The sequence below is a fragment of the Misgurnus anguillicaudatus genome, chromosome 16 (genome assembly GCF_027580225.2).
Source record: "Misgurnus anguillicaudatus chromosome 16, ASM2758022v2, whole genome shotgun sequence".
In the NCBI taxonomy this organism is placed as follows: Eukaryota; Metazoa; Chordata; class Actinopteri; order Cypriniformes; family Cobitidae; genus Misgurnus; species Misgurnus anguillicaudatus.
This window is the reverse complement of record NC_073352.2, coordinates 36,185,067-36,203,497: the sequence shown is the minus strand read 5'-3', so window position 1 is coordinate 36,203,497 and position 18,431 is coordinate 36,185,067. Positions and strand designations below refer to the sequence as shown.

Genomic DNA, 18,431 nt, shown 5'->3' with positions numbered 1-18,431 from the left:
GTGTTTGCTGCACACCTGGTACTTTTTGTGTAAATTGGTGATGAAAAAACTAGTTGTTAGTCTAAAGGAAAACTAAAAATCTAATTTACTTATATCATCCCTTGGAGTTTAAAAGTTCTGGACACCATTCACTTGCATGGCATGGACCTACATAAATGAGAAATTATTCCTAATGTTTGTAAATGTTCACTGTCAACTATAAACCCTAGTTCATATTGTGCTTCTTGTGTATCCATCAGGTTATGCTGGGAAGGGAAAGCGAGATGAACTCCAGGGCATTTATTCAAAAACCTTCCATCCTGGATTTTGCAGATTTGACTGCATGCAGATCAGTTCTAGTGAGCTGATATAGTTTCCTTACAAAGACTAAAAATAATAAAATAAAACAAACACTTTTGCAAACAATTCTGAGTGACTTGTACATGATTTTATTCATTGAAAAAATAATTTAAATGTAATATATGTGTATGTAGACTTGGAATTAAGCCTTTTCCCCTTTATTATTTGATTCGCGGGTCCGGACACCAATTGTCTTGCCAAGAAAAAATCTTTAATATATATATATATGTCAGGAGAGAAACCAGTAAAGATGTTCTATTTATGACAGCCTATACATTTCTTTGATTCTCCTTCCTTTCACCCCGTCATCCCTCAGTTTCTCTGGGGTGGTACAGTAAGGTTTGAGCTTTTATACATCACAGAAAGACTTCCTTGTTAGGTAGAAAAACATGTTGCTTAAGCATCTCAAATATAGAACATATATGTCATGCTAACACATGGCACAGTCCACTCCTATATTAAGATACTATTCTTAGTGTATACTTCTGTGGTGCTTTGCAAACTGTACACATCTGACATGTCATTATCAGAACGTATTACCCTCTTTCAATCCCCTGACATGTGATCCATACTATCTATAGTCTCATGCATTCAAACACAGGCATTTAACACTCCATAAGATAACACAACTGATTATGAATATAAAGAATAATAATACAGATACATAATATATAATAATGAAATCATATTAAAATAATACATTTTAATAAAATAATAAATTTAATAATAAAAGACTAAATTTTAAGTGTTTAGTGTAACACGTTCAGAAAAACATTAGTCTGCTATTTTTAAAAAAAATGCAGTAAATATGGATGGTAACTTTATTTTACATTAGCCACATGTTTTTCATGTATTTACACATTCACTTCACTAAGTCCAGTTGCATCACATTTTCATATGTTCATTTACTTAATATTGATATATGGAGCTTCAGAAATGTGTTTGAATAAGGCCTACAGCCTGATGAATTTAAAACGCCATCACTTTAAGTGTAAAAAAGGTGTAAAACGTGACCTTATCATTGACAGTGAGTGGTATTGGACACACACAATAATAACAAAGCTGTAAGAAATCAGACCATGATGAGGAACGTGATATTTGATCGTTTATTTTCATTACTGTCGCTACTTCCTGTCATTCTCATTCACCGCCGTCCCATTTGCGGCGTAAACTCCTCCTACTTGCACATTTCTGAAATCCCTCCCACTTGCGGCGTTAGCTCCTCCCACTTGCGGCGTAAGCTCCTCCCACTTGCAGTCTCCGGGCTGCAGCGATACATACATGCTCTCTTCTGTCACCAACCTAGCATTTTCCCGCACACCAGAGGGCGCTACATACTAAATTACAAACCATTTACAAGTTTACTGTGCCTCCAAAAGGCGTGTTCAATTCCATTCAGCGCTGCGCAGACTGGTCGGTGTATGACATCAATGTATCGCGAGAGCGAATCGAAAGCACAGCCCTCGCTGTACTTTGTTGTCATCCTCCGATCGGACTGCCCAACGCTACATGTTGTTGAGCACGCGTGAAGAATATTCCAGCTACCCGTCTAGCATAGCGAACCTTCTTACAGTTATAATCAAAGAAAATGACAAACCCAGCACCCGTGGACAAGCCTGGAAACCCCGACAACCCTCGGGTTTTTTTTGATGTAGATATCGGTGGAGAAAGAGGTGCGGATCTTTTAATTTTCATTAGCCTACAAATAAAGGCGCATGGCTGCATGCTGGTGCACCGTGTGCTGCTATCGCCTGTACAAGACACACATTAACAAATCTACTGAACTTTATTTAAAGATGTACAAAAGTATTTTAGGTGCTTTCATTTTAACATTTATTTTAATGTTGTTGCTTTTGCAGTTTATTTTTATTTACTCGATATCGCGTTTCGTTATGTTGACCATACATTTGGCTAAGTAAGGTATAGTTAACTTAGTTCTGAAATGATAATACCAGAAACAGCACAAATTTCTGCACAGACATAATTAAATATTTTTCTTTCATTTGTCAGTTTGTACCATATTTAGTTTGAGATGTTTCGTTTTTAATTTATTGAAAGCTTCAGATGTAGTTAATTATTTGTAATGCTATACGTCAAAAAAAAAAAATCATTAAGCAATAAACAACATAATACGATATTTATAATTAAATAATTCGTGTTTTCATTAAATTCATTATATCAGGATCATGGTAATATAATAAAGTCAGTTTTTACAATTAATATCTTATTTTAACAGGAAAAAAACTGAAAGCCAGTGAAAGGAAACATTGATATTCTTAGATTTCTTGGGACAATATCACACATCTATGATTAAATAGTAATACTGGTGGTAAAATCTTACATTTGGAGTCCTACCTGTCACAACACTCCCTACTCTGCCTTCTTTTATAAAACGGCATAAATTAAATTCCTGACAACAACAACAACAAAAATGAGTGCAGGGTGGTTATTCCTGGTCCTGTAGAGTTACAACACTAAACCTGTAGTATTTGTTTTAATTCATTACATAATTATGACTAGACAGATTATGCTAACCAAATACCTCTGTTTACATGGTAGTTTTTTAATATTAGTATCGTTTTAATCAAGTTAGTATCGAATTAGGATTGTCCATGTAAACGTACTGACTGACGTGATATCTGACTTTATTCACGCAAATAGAAAGCATATTTACACTGAATCTAAATCATATCCCCTACATAGTGCACTACAGTGTTTCCCACAGTTTATTTGTGGTGGTACATCCACCGAGGGGATGGTGAATATAGGTAACTAATATGAGGTCAGGTCGCACATGAGCAACTGGTTGTAAAAATGCTCATGCTGTGTAACAATGGTCCCAAATTTAGCGAGTACCAATCAAGTAATTTAATGCGATGATCGACCAATATCGATCTGCAGCCGATCGATCGGAGGAACCCTTGTTTAAACTACGAGGATTTGAATAGATGATTAAAGAAATAGCTCATAAGTTTGGATCCTCATGTCACAGAGCTTTTTTTGCCATTTTGTAAATAATAATTAAAGTTGAAGTAGTTAACTCTGAAGTGAAGTTGGTAGCCGTAGCTATGCCGTAGACGGTGTGTAGCTCTGCTTAGCCTGACTTACGCCTATGAAAAAATGTGACAGCTTGTCATTTTATCTTATGTGTAGCTTTTGATAAAAGAATCTGTCAAATACATAAAGAACATAAACTGCATGTTCACAAGCATTCACTGAAGCTTAAATTATATGGCATTACACGGAAAAACCATACACACTTAAATCAATTCATCATTTGCTCTCACAAGTTTGTTTATTGCTCATTTTCTTTCAGTTGGCCGTATAGTGTTCGAGCTCTTTGCTGATGTGGTCCCTAAAACGGCAGAGAATTTTCGGGTTCTGTGTACTGGTGAAAAGGGGATTGGCACCAGCACAGGCAAACCCCTGCATTACAAGGGCTGTCCATTTCACCGCAGTGAGTAACATCAACTTCTGTTTCAAGACTTACAATCTAACGTACAGGCTGGCCATGATTAATTATAGAAAATCTCAAAATATCAAGAAGTCATATGCTGGATCCCAAACCGCCTACTTCCATACTATATAGTACGTAAGGTAGCGCTTTTTACGTACTATATAGTATGGAAGTAGGCGGTTTGGGATCCAGCATTAGATTTGTAGATCATCACATCAGTCTGTCTGAGGGTCATATTAAAAACACTGAAAATACATTTAAGAGTTTAAACTACTTGAACATGTAAAGGGTGGTGCCTGGCATACAAAGTAAAATCTATCCTAATAATCTCAAAAATGATTATTTTAAAAAGTGAAATTGACATGTTTAGTCCCACTGCTTGGGTTGTGTGTGTGTTCACTACTATACTTGACAATCATGTCACTCTCAAATGTGGCTGTAGCTTTAAAGGTCCCGTTCTTTCTGTTTTTTAAGCTTTGATTTTGTTTATAGTGCGCAATACAACGTGTTCATGTTTCCCGTCTAAAAAAACACAGTTTTTTTCACACAATGTACTTGTCTGTCTAGTGCTGTTTTCACTGTCCTAAAAACGGGCTGATGTCTTCCTTGTTCTATGAAGTCCCTCCTTCAGAAATACGTAACGACTTCTGATTGTGTAGTTTGTTTAGTGTGTTGTGATTCGATATCAGCTTAGCTTGCCGTTAGCTTAGCTGGCTACTGACGTATTCCTGTGGTACTGACGTCATTAAAGCAGGAAATAGAGGGTTGTAGTCCAAACCGGCCGTTCGCTGTAGGCATTGAAAGAGGAATTCTGTTGAAGAAAAGATATTGCCTGGCAGTGAACTTTGACCTTTATCATTTTACAGGAACTGTTATTTATGCTTTAACATTACACACTAACTAAAGTTTGAAAAATAGGATCAGGAAGGACGTGACCTTTAAATGATTTTGTTTTCTATATTGTATCCCTCAGTCATCAAGAAATTTATGATCCAGGGTGGAGATTTTTCTAATCAGAATGGAACTGGAGGAGAGAGCATATATGGAGATAAATTTGAGGATGAAAACTTTTACTATAAGGTAAACATCTGCCTGATTTTAATTTCCTAATAATAATAAAAAACTATTAAATTAAAATTAAAGGATTTTGTATGAATAAGTTAGGTTCAGGGAATATCTACCCTAACTATTGTGCTCCAACACATTGACAGAATTGGCATTTAGAAGATATTATATTCAAAACATAAAGTCCCTCACTTCTGCCAATACAGATCAATGATTTTTTTGACATAATTCAACGCTTCAGCTTCTCATCAGATTCTAGGCCGTGTATGTCTGCACCCTGTTTCAGTGGACGTCAGTGCATCGAATAAAGCTCCACGTTACAAAGCACTAAGTTACACATAAATAAAAACTTTGTCCTGTTTGACTTTTTGTATAAAAATGAAAAATTCCATTTTCTGCTGTAAGGCACAAATGAGATGTGGATAAACTTTCTGTTTTTCTTGGTAAATGAATTGCTGGCCATCTTCTATTATTTCACCCACCAGCATGACAAAGAGGGGCTTCTCAGCATGGCCAACGCCGGCCCAAACACAAATGGCTCGCAGTTCTTTATAACCACCGTTCCAACGCCACACCTGGATGGGAAGCACGTGGTCTTTGGCCAAGTGCTAAAGGGAATGGGGGTGGTGAAGATGCTGGAGGCCATAGAAACTAAAGATGATAATCCTGTGAAGGTAAGCATTTAATGCATACAAACATCCTTAAAGGGATAGTTCGGCCAAAAACGATATTAAACCCATGATTTACTCACCCCCAAGCTGTCCGAGTTGCATATGTCCATCGTTTTTCAGACAAACACATTTTCGGATATTTTAGAAAATATTTTAGATCTTTCTTTTTATTAAATTTAATGTTTGGGGGTCCAGCAATAGTCCACGACCTTCAAGTCCAAAAAAGTGCGTCCATCCTTCACAAATTAAATCCAAACGGCTCCAGGATGATAAACAAAGGTCTTCTGAGGGTAATCCGTGCGGTGTTGTTGTAGAAGTATCCATATTTAAAATGTTATTAACTTTATTAACTAGCTTCCGGTAGCGCCGCCATTTTAGAGTCATATGCATTCAGGATGAGCGCTTACGCAGCATAGACAGCGGTTTCTCTGCTGCTGCTCTGTCCCCCCGCCCTCCGATTTGTCATACGTCACTAAGAAAAGTGCGTACACTACGTACACACTCTCTCCTGAGTCTAAGATGGCGGCGCTACCGGAAGCTAGTTAATAAAGTTAATAACATTTTAAATATGGATATTTCTACAACAACACCGCACGGATTACCCTCAGAAGACCTTTGTTTATCATCCTGGAGCCGTTTGGATTTAATTTGTGAAGGATGGACGCACTTTTTTTGGACTTGAATGTCGTGGACTATTTCTGGACACCGTAACATTACATTTAATAAACAGAAATTTCTAAAATATTTTCTATAATATCAGAAAATGTGTTTGTCTGAAAAACGATGGACATATGCAACTCGGACAGCTTGGGGGTGAGTAAATCATGGGTTTAATATCGTTTTTGGCCGAACTATCCCTTTAAAGGGGGGGGGGGGGTTTAATGCTATTTCATGCATTCTGACGTATTAACACAGTTTAAAAGTTGTTCAGGTTCACTATATTTGTAGCCATAGGTAGACTAAGTATGCAGTGTTAAGAGTTCACAAGTCTCCACATTTTACAGACAAAACATTTATACAACATATATGATAAAAATTCCCTTTAAGGTTCTCAGCATCACTAAAAATAAAATGTGTTCCTAAGACACATTCTTATTCAACTGAGTGATAACAGCTGGCACAACGCTGTTTCTATACCGCCTAATTCTACAATATGGAAATTCAACTCTTCTAGATGGCAGATGTTTAAATTTATTATTCAAAGGATGAACATGCTAAACATAAGCAAAGTGTCAAGGACCATGTTCACACTGTCGGTCCAAATCCGATTTTGGTGCATATCTGATTGGAATCCAATCACGTGTCAATGGTCAAAAACCACATGAATTTTTTTTTCTAAGCCATTTCAGGCTACATCCAGAGGTGGCTTGAAATCCTTTTCAAATTGTATTTCTGGAAATCCAATTCAGTCTGACCGCTCTGATTGCATTTTTGTAGCTTTTAGGTTAAGTCGAGCTGCCGCGTTATGTTAAACGTAATCACATCAGATGCCGAGGCAGGTTGTCATGCCAGCGTGACGTCATTGCCATAGAAACAGGAAAACAGCAGAACACTACAGGACGCACAGATCGGATCTGAACAGTTGTGATACACAGTGTGGACAGTGAATCTGTCAGATCGGATATGCACCAAAATCAGATATGGACTCATAGTGTGAACAAGGTCAAAAAATCAGTTGAGCTTGTGATGGAGTATTTCTGGGCCAAACTCACGCCTCCTTTTTCCTACAAGTTTCAGAAAGGGTTTTTTTTAACAGGGGTATCCATTATGACTGATTGACCCCCTAATCCTTTTATGGGGCTTTACGCCCACAAAACACGCCTGCCCTGCACGGCAAGTGAGAGCGAGAACACGCATTAGCATTGCTTCGTCAAGTAGAAGTCACCGGTATCACTGCACAGCACGCAACAACTCGAACACAAATCTGTTCGAAGATGGATCGACAAAAGAAGTGTGTTTTTGGATGTAAGGAGAAAAAAACGTATTTAGCTTTACATGATGTCTTAAGACAACGGTGGATGCAATTCGTTTTTTCCAGACAGCAACGTAATTGCGAATTGGTTTATGTTTGTTGTTCCCTGGCTGCATTTTGGAGAAGATTGCTAATGCAGAAAACACACATCAAGATTTACGTCATATTTTTTATTAAAATAGCGGATAAACAAACAAGGATTAATTAATATATGTAACGTGTAAGGCTATATCTGACTGTAAACCATAGTTATTTAATAAAAAAGTTTTTACTTAAGTTTGATTTCCATCGATGTCACAGCTGATAGATTTGTATCCAAAGTCTGTGAGTATTTGGAACTCTTCAGCTCCGCCCACCGTTCGCCTTCAAGTGTTTGAGTTTTTTCCGGCGTTCTGTCTTTTAATTTAGCTGACAACACAAAAGACTCTTTGGACATATGAAGGATGAAACCCTACTCTATAAGTAACAAAGATTAACATTAGATTGGCAAAAACGTTCTGTGTTATGTGAGCTTTAGGCGAAATAGATGGACAAGTGTGTCTGAGATCTTACTTTCACATGCATTTGGTTACACTAGTCAAGAATAAACCATAATAAGATTAAATCTATCACCTGTTCTCATCATGTGAACTCACTGAATATGATGAATTCATGTTTTTGAAGGAGGAGATACAGTATGGGCCTTTAACTCTCTCTCTCTCTGAAAAGGAAAAAAGGAAATTTTTATATCTGCCGTGTGTGGCCAAAAAGCTTTAAATCGATTGTAACGGTCATTTCTTTGGGTCCCTTAGCCCTGCATAATTGCTGAATGTGGAGAACACAAAGCAGGAGATGAGTGGGGGATCGCTCCGAACGATGGCTCGGGAGACTTATATCCAGATTTCCCCGAGGATTCAGATGTGGACTTTAAAGATGTGACTATATCTCTGCATCTTTTCTTATATCATCCTGCACATACCACTATATGCAACTAGCGACAGACTGATACAGCAGCTAGGCAGAATACAGCCATGCCTGAAAAGAAATTAATGTTTTTTGTTTTTCTCTTTCTAGACGGATAAAGTCTTGCCTGTGGCAGAGGATATCAAGAATATTGGAAATAACTTCTTTAAAGCTCAGGAGTGGCAGTCTGCCATTAGAAAGTATTCAAAAGCTCTCAGGTGAACACTTCTGTCATTAGATTACGTCAGGGGTGTCCACTTCTGCTCCTGGAGGGCCGGTGTCTCTGCAGAGTTTTATTCCATTCCTAATCAAGCACACCTGATCCAGCTAATCAAGGTCTTACTAACTAGGCAGACTAGATACTTTGAGGCAGGTGTGTTGAGGGAAGTTTTAGCTAAACTCTGCAGGACACAGGCCCTCCAGGACCGACTTTGGATTACGTTATTAATTTACTACTACACCACACTGCTGACATTGAACAAACAGCTTTTGAGTTCATTTCAACAATTATAGCGAAGATTTCTTGCTTTTTGTCTGACTATGTAATTAAATGCAAACACATCCATTTCCCGATGCAGAGACAATTTTGCACATTTATTGAATCTAGCAGTGTCACTAAAGTTTTTTCTTTTGGTCCGCAGGTACTTAGAACACCATGGCAACATTATAGACGATGAAAATGATGATAGTGTCCAAAAGAAACTGGAGCCAACAGCCCTGAGCTGCATTCTCAACACTGCTGCTTGCAAACTTAAACTAAAGCTCTGGCAAGAAGCGATTGCAAGCTGTGATGAGGTAACGTGACACCTCAAGACATTTGAGATGACACAAGTGTCCACTTGGACTTGTACCAAACTTCAAGATGTTTCGCAACAACGTTTCGCATTTCTGAGACATTCAGCACTTTTGAAATAACCATGGCACAGTCGCTAACGTGTGTCGCTGATTTCTATAATAGAAAGAGTAAAAATGAATTCAAATGGCTCATTTGTTCAAAGGTCTTGTATTTTTAGCACTTCTTTTATGCAGAATAATAATTTAATAAAATGTGTTGTTGTATTGTTCTCCTCTCAGGCCTTGCAGCTGAACCAGACAAACACTAAAGCGCTGTTCAGAAGAGCTCAGGCCTGGCAGGGACTGAACGAATTTAATAAAGCCATGGTACCAACATCACACATATAGAAATACACAAACTATATTTCATCACACTCAGTCTGAATAAATACAAACGTAGCTTGCAATCTTTCTGGTTGGAATTGAATAATCAAAGTATTTAAAACCAAAATATACACCACAGTATCATGATGCCGTTTCATTCCTGTGGCTAAGTGGTAGCAACTTGCGTTCATTGAGGAAAGGGAACACACATGCAGTTCCCTTTAAAGTGGAAAGAAATATTTGCACCCTTGGTAAATAAGAAAGCTGTAAAAATATATCTCTGTTTCTACTTTTGAGCTTTATATAAGAATACAGTGTTTCATTGACCACGTTTACATGCACCCTTTTAATGCGATTATAATGGGATTTTGACAATACTGCGATTATACCTTACCTCATATAAACACAATAATTTAAATAAAAATAATGCGATTAAGCTCATAATCGCAGTAAGTATAATCGCATTAAAAGAGGTGGCGTACGCCGTTTATAATCGCAGTATGCGTCCATGTAAACGCTTCCCTGATAGCACACAAACATCTCGAAGACGTCTATTTGATGTCTGCGTTTACATCTGCAAGACGTATTATTTAGATTGTTTGCTCATCTGCAATACGTCTCTGAGACGTTTCCTAAAAGATGTCATATAGACATATTGAAGACATCTGCAAGACGTTTTTGATTTAGAATGTATGTAAAGCAGCTCTCTCTAAGACCTTAATAAGACGTTTTTACACACCAGATGTATTCCAGATCTCCAGATCTTTACCAGACATCTTGCAGACGTACCTGTGCTATCTGGGTTTAATCGCATTTATACCGCACTAACTGAAGTGCACGTGCACCTTAACCACAAATTCGTTTTAAACTTGACATTATGAAGTTTTACTTAAACGCTGCCAACACGACTCGCTGTCAGCAGTCTGCCTTCATCCAAAAACAGCTCAAATAACATCTTTAAGGGACATTATAACGATAATTATAACGATAAATATATTAGTGACCACACCATAATGATAACTTCATGCTAATTCGCTCAACGAGCGCGGCATTACCTAATATTGGCTATTTCTTGTAATAAAACCCTTTTTGCAATTGTTTACATCTCACTGAATATGTAAATATGCTGTTCTTGCATTTACACAGCGGGAAACCAGCAGATGTCCTCAACTCGCTGCGTTTCGCGTAACTAAACAATGAATGTAGAAGTTTGTGTAATAATATCTTACCTTTTGGCGTAGTCAGTGTGGTAGAAAAAGCATTAAGTAGTGAATTTCACAGCAACTGCATCAGGTCTGGATACCTGAGGTAATTTTATGTTATAGACCTCAGCAATGAATGAGCTTTTCTACTGCATTTAAGTGCGGGTGCACTTTAAGTTGAAATAGATTTGATTGGCTGTCAATGGTTTATCGTTCATCATGTGCCAAAATCGCTATCATTATAGTTGTTGTGTGAACTATTATCTTTAATATAAAAACGATTTTAAAACTATATTTTATATCGTTTTAATATGAACGCCCTTTACAGGCACTGTCATATTTCTATCTTCATCACGGCAATAATGAAATAACGTTACATCCATAACAACGTGTTTGTCATTTAACGCAAGTAAATTAAAACAGTGGACCATGTATGTGAGTTCATCATTTGTGCTCTGCATTGGGCTATGTGTGAATAATCCGAAAATAAAACTGCATTTAAACCGGAGTGAAGAGGTTAGCTCCAGTCATGTAAACATCTTACTGCGATTAAGTCCTTATTCGCATTATTGGAAATAATCGCATTATTTGTGTGCATGTAAACGAGCTCATTGAAGTCAAACTACTGAAAGAGGGGAGAGGGAATTACATTATTATATAAATGTTTTTCTCTAATACACACAGGACACAATTATTGACGCCCTTTTTAGGAGTAAAATATCTCTGAAATATATTCTTTAGAAATCTTAAGGTCAGAAAACATTATAGCACCTCCATCACCACAAGTTGTTTGGGAGACAGTTTAAGAAAGAAATCCTCTGCTCTCATGCAAAAACAAACATACTTTCACCATACTGGAACTTTAAACAGGACTGAGCTCTGTGGCCATATGAAACCAAAAAGAGTTTATTGTCAGCAAGATTGCTTTGGGTTAGGAGATTCTGTTTGGAGGAACAATCTAAGATCAGTTGCTGTCAATTCTCTGACCTTATCAGACGTTATAATATAAGACTCGGAGCCATTGCTAATGGAGGTTAACAAAAAAGGATTCAATGAAGGGGGCAATAATTATGTGACAGCCCCCACTTTCAAATATTTTTTATCAATTTACATTTTTTTGGTGATTTTTATTAAATAAATTTAATAAAGGATTAACAATGCAGATTTCTTTTTCCAGCTTTTTTGATCAAATTTACTGAGGGTGCTAATAATTTTGTCCACAACTGTACTTTAATATTTTCTGGTTGTCTTACACTAAACTTGACAGTTACATTTAGATCTTATCCTGCCTAATAATTAGGAAAAACAAAAAGAGGGATTTCTGAAGGTCAAATTGTAAATGTGACATCTAATTCCAGCATATACAACATATTGGGTTATTCAAGGATCACTCCAATTACAGAACAAACTGAACTCGCTGAACACAAAAATACACAAATGTCTTCTGCCCACTCCCACAGTCACATTTTAATCTGAACACAACCTAGTGTTTTTAAATAGTTTGCAGCTCTGTGGATACAATGTGTTTTCTCTTTTTGCACTTCAGATCGATTTGAAGAAAGCACAGGAGATTGCACCAGGTGACAAAGGTAAATCTGGCCTTGTATTCACAAAAATCTTAAGGCTAAAAACTCATAACTTGCTGATTTAGAAAAGGTATTTCACAATGTGTTTTAGTGCTTAAATCTGTGAAAAGTTAGGGGTAGTCAAGAGGACTCCTAAGTCACCAAGACCAAATCACTAAACGATAATGCTGTTGAAAATGGATGTTGCCTCCTTTTTATGTACAAGTTGGAAAAGAAGTAACAGCTGCTCTTGTATCCAGTTTGGTTTTCTTTTATGTCTCATTATCATGTTTGATTATTCTACTCTTTTCATTAAAAGTTTGCTTATACACTCTTAAAAATAAAGGTGCTAATAATGAACCGTTTTAGGATGTATGGTTCCATAAAGAACCTATAATATCTGAAGAACCTTTCTGTGTCAAAAAGAGTAAGGGTTTATTTGTAGTGAAAAAATATGTTTTTTTACAGACAATACACCCTTTAAAAAGTTCTTAATTAAAAGGTTCTTCACAGTAATGCAATAATAAAAGACTGGTGGACCACAGTCTGGATCCGGACCACGAGAAACAATCAACCATTAAAAACTTTCCTTTTCTAGAGTTTGAAATGAGCAGACATCTGTAGGCCTTGGCATTTATATTTGAACATTTATCTCAAATTTTTATCTAAAGGCAAATGTGCCTTATTTACCATGAGCTTGTGTGTGGCTCATTGTTTCTTTCCAGTTAAAGCCCCACTGTAATTAAAAACAGCAGATGATGACCTTATTTTATCAAAAGTAGTGCAGAAACCGTAAGTGTCAAAACACTACAGAAGAGACAGCAGAGTAAATGAATATCCTACAGTATTGTACCTTATGACTCTAGAGGTTCAACCACATTGGATTTGTGACAGGTTAGGTACTACAGCATAACTTCTAACCCCAATTAGAAACCAAATAAGGTTCATCTATGGCAGGGATGTCCAATCCTGCTCCTGGAGAGCCTGTGTCTCTAATCAAACACACCTGATCCAGCTAATCAAGGTCTTATGTTGCGTTCCAGAGCCCATCCAAACCAGTGGGACTTATCCTTCTTGAAGTGTCCTAGCTCCTACTTCAAAGCGTTCCAGGCATTTGAAGTGGAATGTAAACAGAAAACATGGACGACCGACCGGTCTTCTTAAGGCTCGTACAGACTACATAACTTTTAAACGTCGGTCCGAACTGTGCAGTTCACACTACAGTAAAACATCAAGTTAAACATCTTTACAAAGTGTTCTGGAGCCATTATATAAAAGCGCTGCATGTCGCTAAGTAACTTGGTATATTTTTACTGTAGTTTCATGATAACAGATATAACGACATAATTTCACGCCATAATATAAAAAAACAAGTTGTGTTAAAATTACAGTGTCTAAAACAACCCTACAAGCAGAGAAGTACAATTTATAGTCTATTTCTTGAAGATTTCCTCTCACGACGACTCGATCTATGGGCGCCGCCATTGTCCTCCGACTTATTTTTCTGAAGTCAGGGTAGGTGGAACTCCCCCGAGTTCGCCGGTAGGAGGTTCCACTTCGATAGGCATTTCAGTACACTTTTCCTAGTTGGAGGTAGGATAAGTCCTACATCCCACTGGTTTGGATGGGCTCTGGAACGCAGCATTACTAGGCAGATTAGATACTTTGAGGCAGCTGTGGTGAGGGAAGTTTTAGCTAAACTCTGCAGGACACAGGCCCTCCAGGACCGACTTTGGACACCCCTGATCTATGGCATCGTGAAACACCTCTGTTTTTAAGAGTGTAAAATAGTTCAGTCAATTGTGAAAGCTTAAAGGAACAGTATGTAGGATTGTGGCCAAAACTGGTATTGCAATCACAAAACTTGTGGCTAAAACTGGTACTGCAATCAGACAACTGGTGGCCAATACACAACATGACAACATAAAGATCAGTTGAGGGCTGCAACTCTACTTATATCACTGACAACAGTGGTCTGGCCAGGATATTGTCATTTAAAAAGTGTTTGAAATGAAAATGATTTCTTAATGTCTAGTAACATATCAGGGCCATTTTGTGAATAATTGATATACATTTCTTACATACTGTTCCTTTAACTGTTAAATTATAAGGGGGTCCTTGGAAATGCTCACCCCACACCTCCTGTAAGGGGTCCCTGGACCCAAAAGTTCTTTGCTTTAGGGAAATAAAATACTTTATACAATTACTGTGAAGAACATCCTGTAGCATATCCAACAATTGGTTATGCAGAAATTTTATAAATCAGAGAACAAGTTTGCCACTTTAGACATTTTTATTTTAAAATATATTTTTGAATATCGCTCATTAATTGCATTATGTATTTGTTATATTTATTGAACTTCTTTCCTTGTGTTCTTCAAGCGATTGGAAACGAAATGCTGAAAGTGAAGCAGCAAGTGAAGGAAGAGAAGGAGAAAGAAAAGAAGATTTACGCCAAAATGTTTGCATAAAAGAAACCGCCTTGACCTCGAGCCTCACTGATCTACCTGCGTATCTTTACTTGCTTTACACCTGGTTTATAAACCGTTATGCTTTCTTCTCTGTGCAGTTTGGAAAGAGATATTTAACATCTGTACTGTGTGTAACAAATGAGTTTTTGTCTGTGAGTGATGAAACAAAACTTTCTGTGTATTTGAAGTAAGCTGATGTTAGGGTTACCGTGACTGCTGTGCAAAGGTTTGGTACATTTTGAGGTGACCTTTAAGATTGCATCTGCTTTATTTCATTTTTTGGTCCCTGCATTTGTCTTAACTGTTGTACGTTTATGTGAGAGAAACTCTTTAATCAAAATTTGTTTAATTTTTCACACTTTGTAGAGTGTAAGGTGTAAACTTGTACTACAGCAAACCAGCAGATTAAAACCATTCATTTATTTTTACCATTTACAGTTACCAACTTTGACAATATATACAAAGCTGTTTACAGGTCCTGTATTAACAATATCACGTGGGCTACATGTTCCCTAGAATTAAATCCAACATGTTAACATTACAACATATTCATTAGATACAGACATGGTAAATATAAAACACTTTCAAGATTCAAACTTCATCTATTAAAAGCTGTGACTTGATATGATAACACCTCATGCTCGTATCAATAAAGATACGAGGACATTCGGTTGTGTTTAGGCACACTGGAAGCGCACTCAAGCTGTTTCGTAACGGTTCAACCCTGAATGTTTGCTAAAGGTCCAAAGTGATTTTGTAATCTTTGTGAAATGCCCCAATAAATGAAACGAGTAAAGAATAGTGAAATCACATGCCGTTGTAAGCTGGTCCACCACCGCCCTCAGGCACAACCCAGTTGATGTTCTGGCTGGGGTCTTTGATATCACAGGTTTTGCAGTGGACACAGTTTTGTGCGTTGATCTGTAATCTCATACCATCGCCTGTCTCTAGAGGAACAAACTCATAAACTCCTGTAAGACAAAGGAGACAAAATCAGGTAAAACCAAACAAGAGCAAAAACCAACATTGATGACACAGTGTTTTTATAAAGTCAGAGATGACTAAAGTTAATCTAACTCGAATTCTTAAAGCTTCCTAGAATCCTCTCAGAGAGCTCTAATAGTTTGCCTTAAAACATTTTAGTAACTAGTCTTCGCTTAAGAGTGATTCAGAAAGCAATCTGAGTAAAGAAAAGACAAACTCTTTACCTCTGGGTGGAGGCGTTGCTAACCCTGTTGCTAGGTGTGAAACATTATTTCAAAAGCACTTAATATTTTACGTGTTGACCTTCAAAAATATAGGTCTATTTTTTCAATTTCATTATGAATAAATATGGATGTGTGTGTGTTGTTTATAATTTATTTATTTATATTTAAGAATATAAGAATGACATCTATGGTATTTCTGCACCGCGTTGGAGCGTGTCATTAACTCACTGTCATTCATTGTCTGCGACACATTTCGTCTCGCTCTTCATTTTGCTCTTTTACTAAAGAAACTCTTAGGCTTCCTTAAAGTCCTCGTCCCTGTCCTCCTAACACCTTTCGACCTTAAAAGCTGTTTTAAAAGCTTTGTGAATAACCTCTAAAACTTCTTAGAATTTTGTCATTGGGAAAAACTCTTTGCACTAAAAATTTTCATGAATATGAGCTCAGGCTTTTTGTGTGCAACCAAAAACCTAATTTAAGTTTTATTTTACAGCACATTTGAGTGGTTTCCCAGACAGGGATTAGCCAAGACTAGGCCTTAGTTTAATTAGAAAATAAAACTAGTTTTAACAAACATGCCTTACTAAAAACATTACTTTGTGTCCATTTTAAGGCAAAACAAAGGACACTGATGTATTTTAAGATATGTCAGTGCAAGCTGTTTTCAGTTTGGACAGCTCTATATTTATTGAAGTCTAGGACTAGTCTAATCCCTGTCCGGGAAACCAGCCCATAGTCTTGTTAAAAAGAGTTGTGTACCAGCAGGACAGAATCTCTGTTCAGGTCCATCATAAGTGGAAAGGTTTCGGCCCACTGGAACGCTGTCGTCTTTCAGCGTTAAATGAGCCGGCTGGTCGTGCTCGTGATTGGTCCCGCTCAAGGCTACAGATGACAGGAGATCAAAGCTGATCTTACCATCGGGCTTTGGATATTCGATGGGTGTACAGTCCTTAGCTGGCTTTAGCTGAGCAGAGTCTATACCTGTAGTAACAGATCATTTTTTTATTAACTCTTAACAATTTTAACTATTAAATACACTTATAAGACGATGTCATGTTGTCTTGTGCCTTAGTGCGCACTCATATTATCCAAACCCAACCCCAGCGTGATTGTCCCCCCTCCCTACTCCCCCAGATGCACGCACTCACACTGTACTCTTATCGATCCGAGCTTTCGTCATTAGGATGCAATTGTTCTGAAAAAAGCAGGAAGTAAAGCGCTCTCTTAACATTGGACCCCATTAGAATGTGAAGTCTGTGTTTTTTATTCAGAGTCATTTGTTGTGCGATGATTTAATTAATTAATTCCTTACATTTATATAGCGCTTTTCTCAGTATTCAAAGCGCTTTACATATGAACGGGGGAATCTCCTCAAACACCACCAATGTGCAGCATCCACCTGGATGACAGACAGCCCTTAGCTTGACTACTTCAGACTTTGTACTTCCGCTAAATTTCATTACGCTTCTGTACTTAGGCCCTGTCTCAATATTCACACTACGCCCTAAGGTCTTCCTCGAAGTGGACACTTGTTGAAAGCGCACTTAGCAGAGTAAATGTGCAAGGGCCCGAAGCTGTGAAGAGCAGAATTGGGACAGTTTTGCACACGTCACTATCTACATCACTTCTGTTTTGATCTGGGGCTGGATTCACGAAAACATTCTTAAGACAAAAAATAAGAAAGTTCTTTAAATAAATTATAAGAAGTTCATAAGAATGTTCCTAAGTGCAATTCTCGAACATTTCTTAAGAAGTTCTCAAATATTTACTTAAGAACATCTCAAAAGATTTTCCCAAGAATAAAATGACAAGCTTTGAATTGAATAATTCTACCCTGCTCATAAGGTTATCCGTCCATTCATCTTTTAACCACCTTGTAATCATTAACGCAATGTATACTACATAAATGAGTGATGTGTTAGAAGCTATAGAATAAGTTATTTGCTGTTGCAACAGAAACCAGCTAGTGTATAAAGGCGGAGCAGTTAGTAAATATCATTCCCTAATCCCCCAATCGGTCCATCATGCGGGTGTTTCACTCTACGTGCCCGGTTCTGTCTCCCGCACACATGCGTCCGCATGACAGAGATGGAAACGGAAGGTGAAGTGTGCCCGGGCTTTCGACTCACATGGCGGATCGCTTGCCGGCTTGACTCCCGCTCAGACTCAGAGCATTTTCGAGCTGTAGTAATTTAACAATAAATGTTAAAGGAGAGAGGGGCGTTCCTCCACTTAGATGTGAGTGGAAAGACACCGTAAGGATGTTCTATTCTAGCTCTGGGCCGATTTACTTCACATAATCTGCAAAAGTTGTTCACAGTTATATTCACTCTGGTTTTCGCTCGATGGTTTTGTTTTCACATCATACGTGTGTGTTTTAC

At 37.6% G+C, this 18,431-nt stretch overlaps 2 protein-coding genes across 2 annotated transcripts in view; one reads left to right on the top strand and one right to left on the bottom strand.

Moving 5' to 3' along the window:
* Positions 1-1,814: 1,814 nt before the first annotated feature.
* ppid (peptidylprolyl isomerase D) lies at positions 1,815-15,275 on the top strand. The gene is made up of 10 exons (XM_073854582.1): positions 1,815-2,012; positions 3,656-3,796; positions 4,770-4,876; positions 5,347-5,535; positions 8,296-8,418; positions 8,558-8,664; positions 9,088-9,241; positions 9,521-9,607; positions 12,353-12,395; positions 14,754-15,275. Exons 1-10 carry the CDS (start codon positions 1,928-1,930, stop codon positions 14,840-14,842), a joined length of 1,125 nt encoding a protein of 374 aa, XP_073710683.1. The 5' UTR covers positions 1,815-1,927; the 3' UTR covers positions 14,843-15,275.
* Positions 15,248-18,431, bottom strand: part of etfdh (electron transfer flavoprotein dehydrogenase) — an 18,828-nt gene continuing 15,644 nt past the window's right edge. The window contains exons 12-13 of the mRNA XM_073854581.1: positions 16,810-17,031; positions 15,248-15,813 (exon numbers count right to left, since the gene is read on the bottom strand). Coding sequence (XP_073710682.1) covers positions 15,650-15,813; positions 16,810-17,031 — 386 coding nt within the window. The 3' untranslated portion in view covers positions 15,248-15,649. The remainder of the gene's footprint in view (positions 15,814-16,809; positions 17,032-18,431) is intronic.

Bases quoted from the DNA above. Each gene is read 5' to 3' on its own strand.
- ppid (XM_073854582.1), top strand. From the start codon at position 1,928: ATGACAAACCCAGCACCCGTGGACAAGCCTGGAAACCCCGACAACCCT. The intron at 3,797-4,769 runs GTGAGTAACATC...TGTATCCCTCAG, and splicing joins GGGCTGTCCATTTCACCGCA to TCATCAAGAAATTTATGATC. The intron at 8,665-9,087 runs GTGAACACTTCT...TTTGGTCCGCAG, and splicing joins AAGTATTCAAAAGCTCTCAG to GTACTTAGAACACCATGGCA.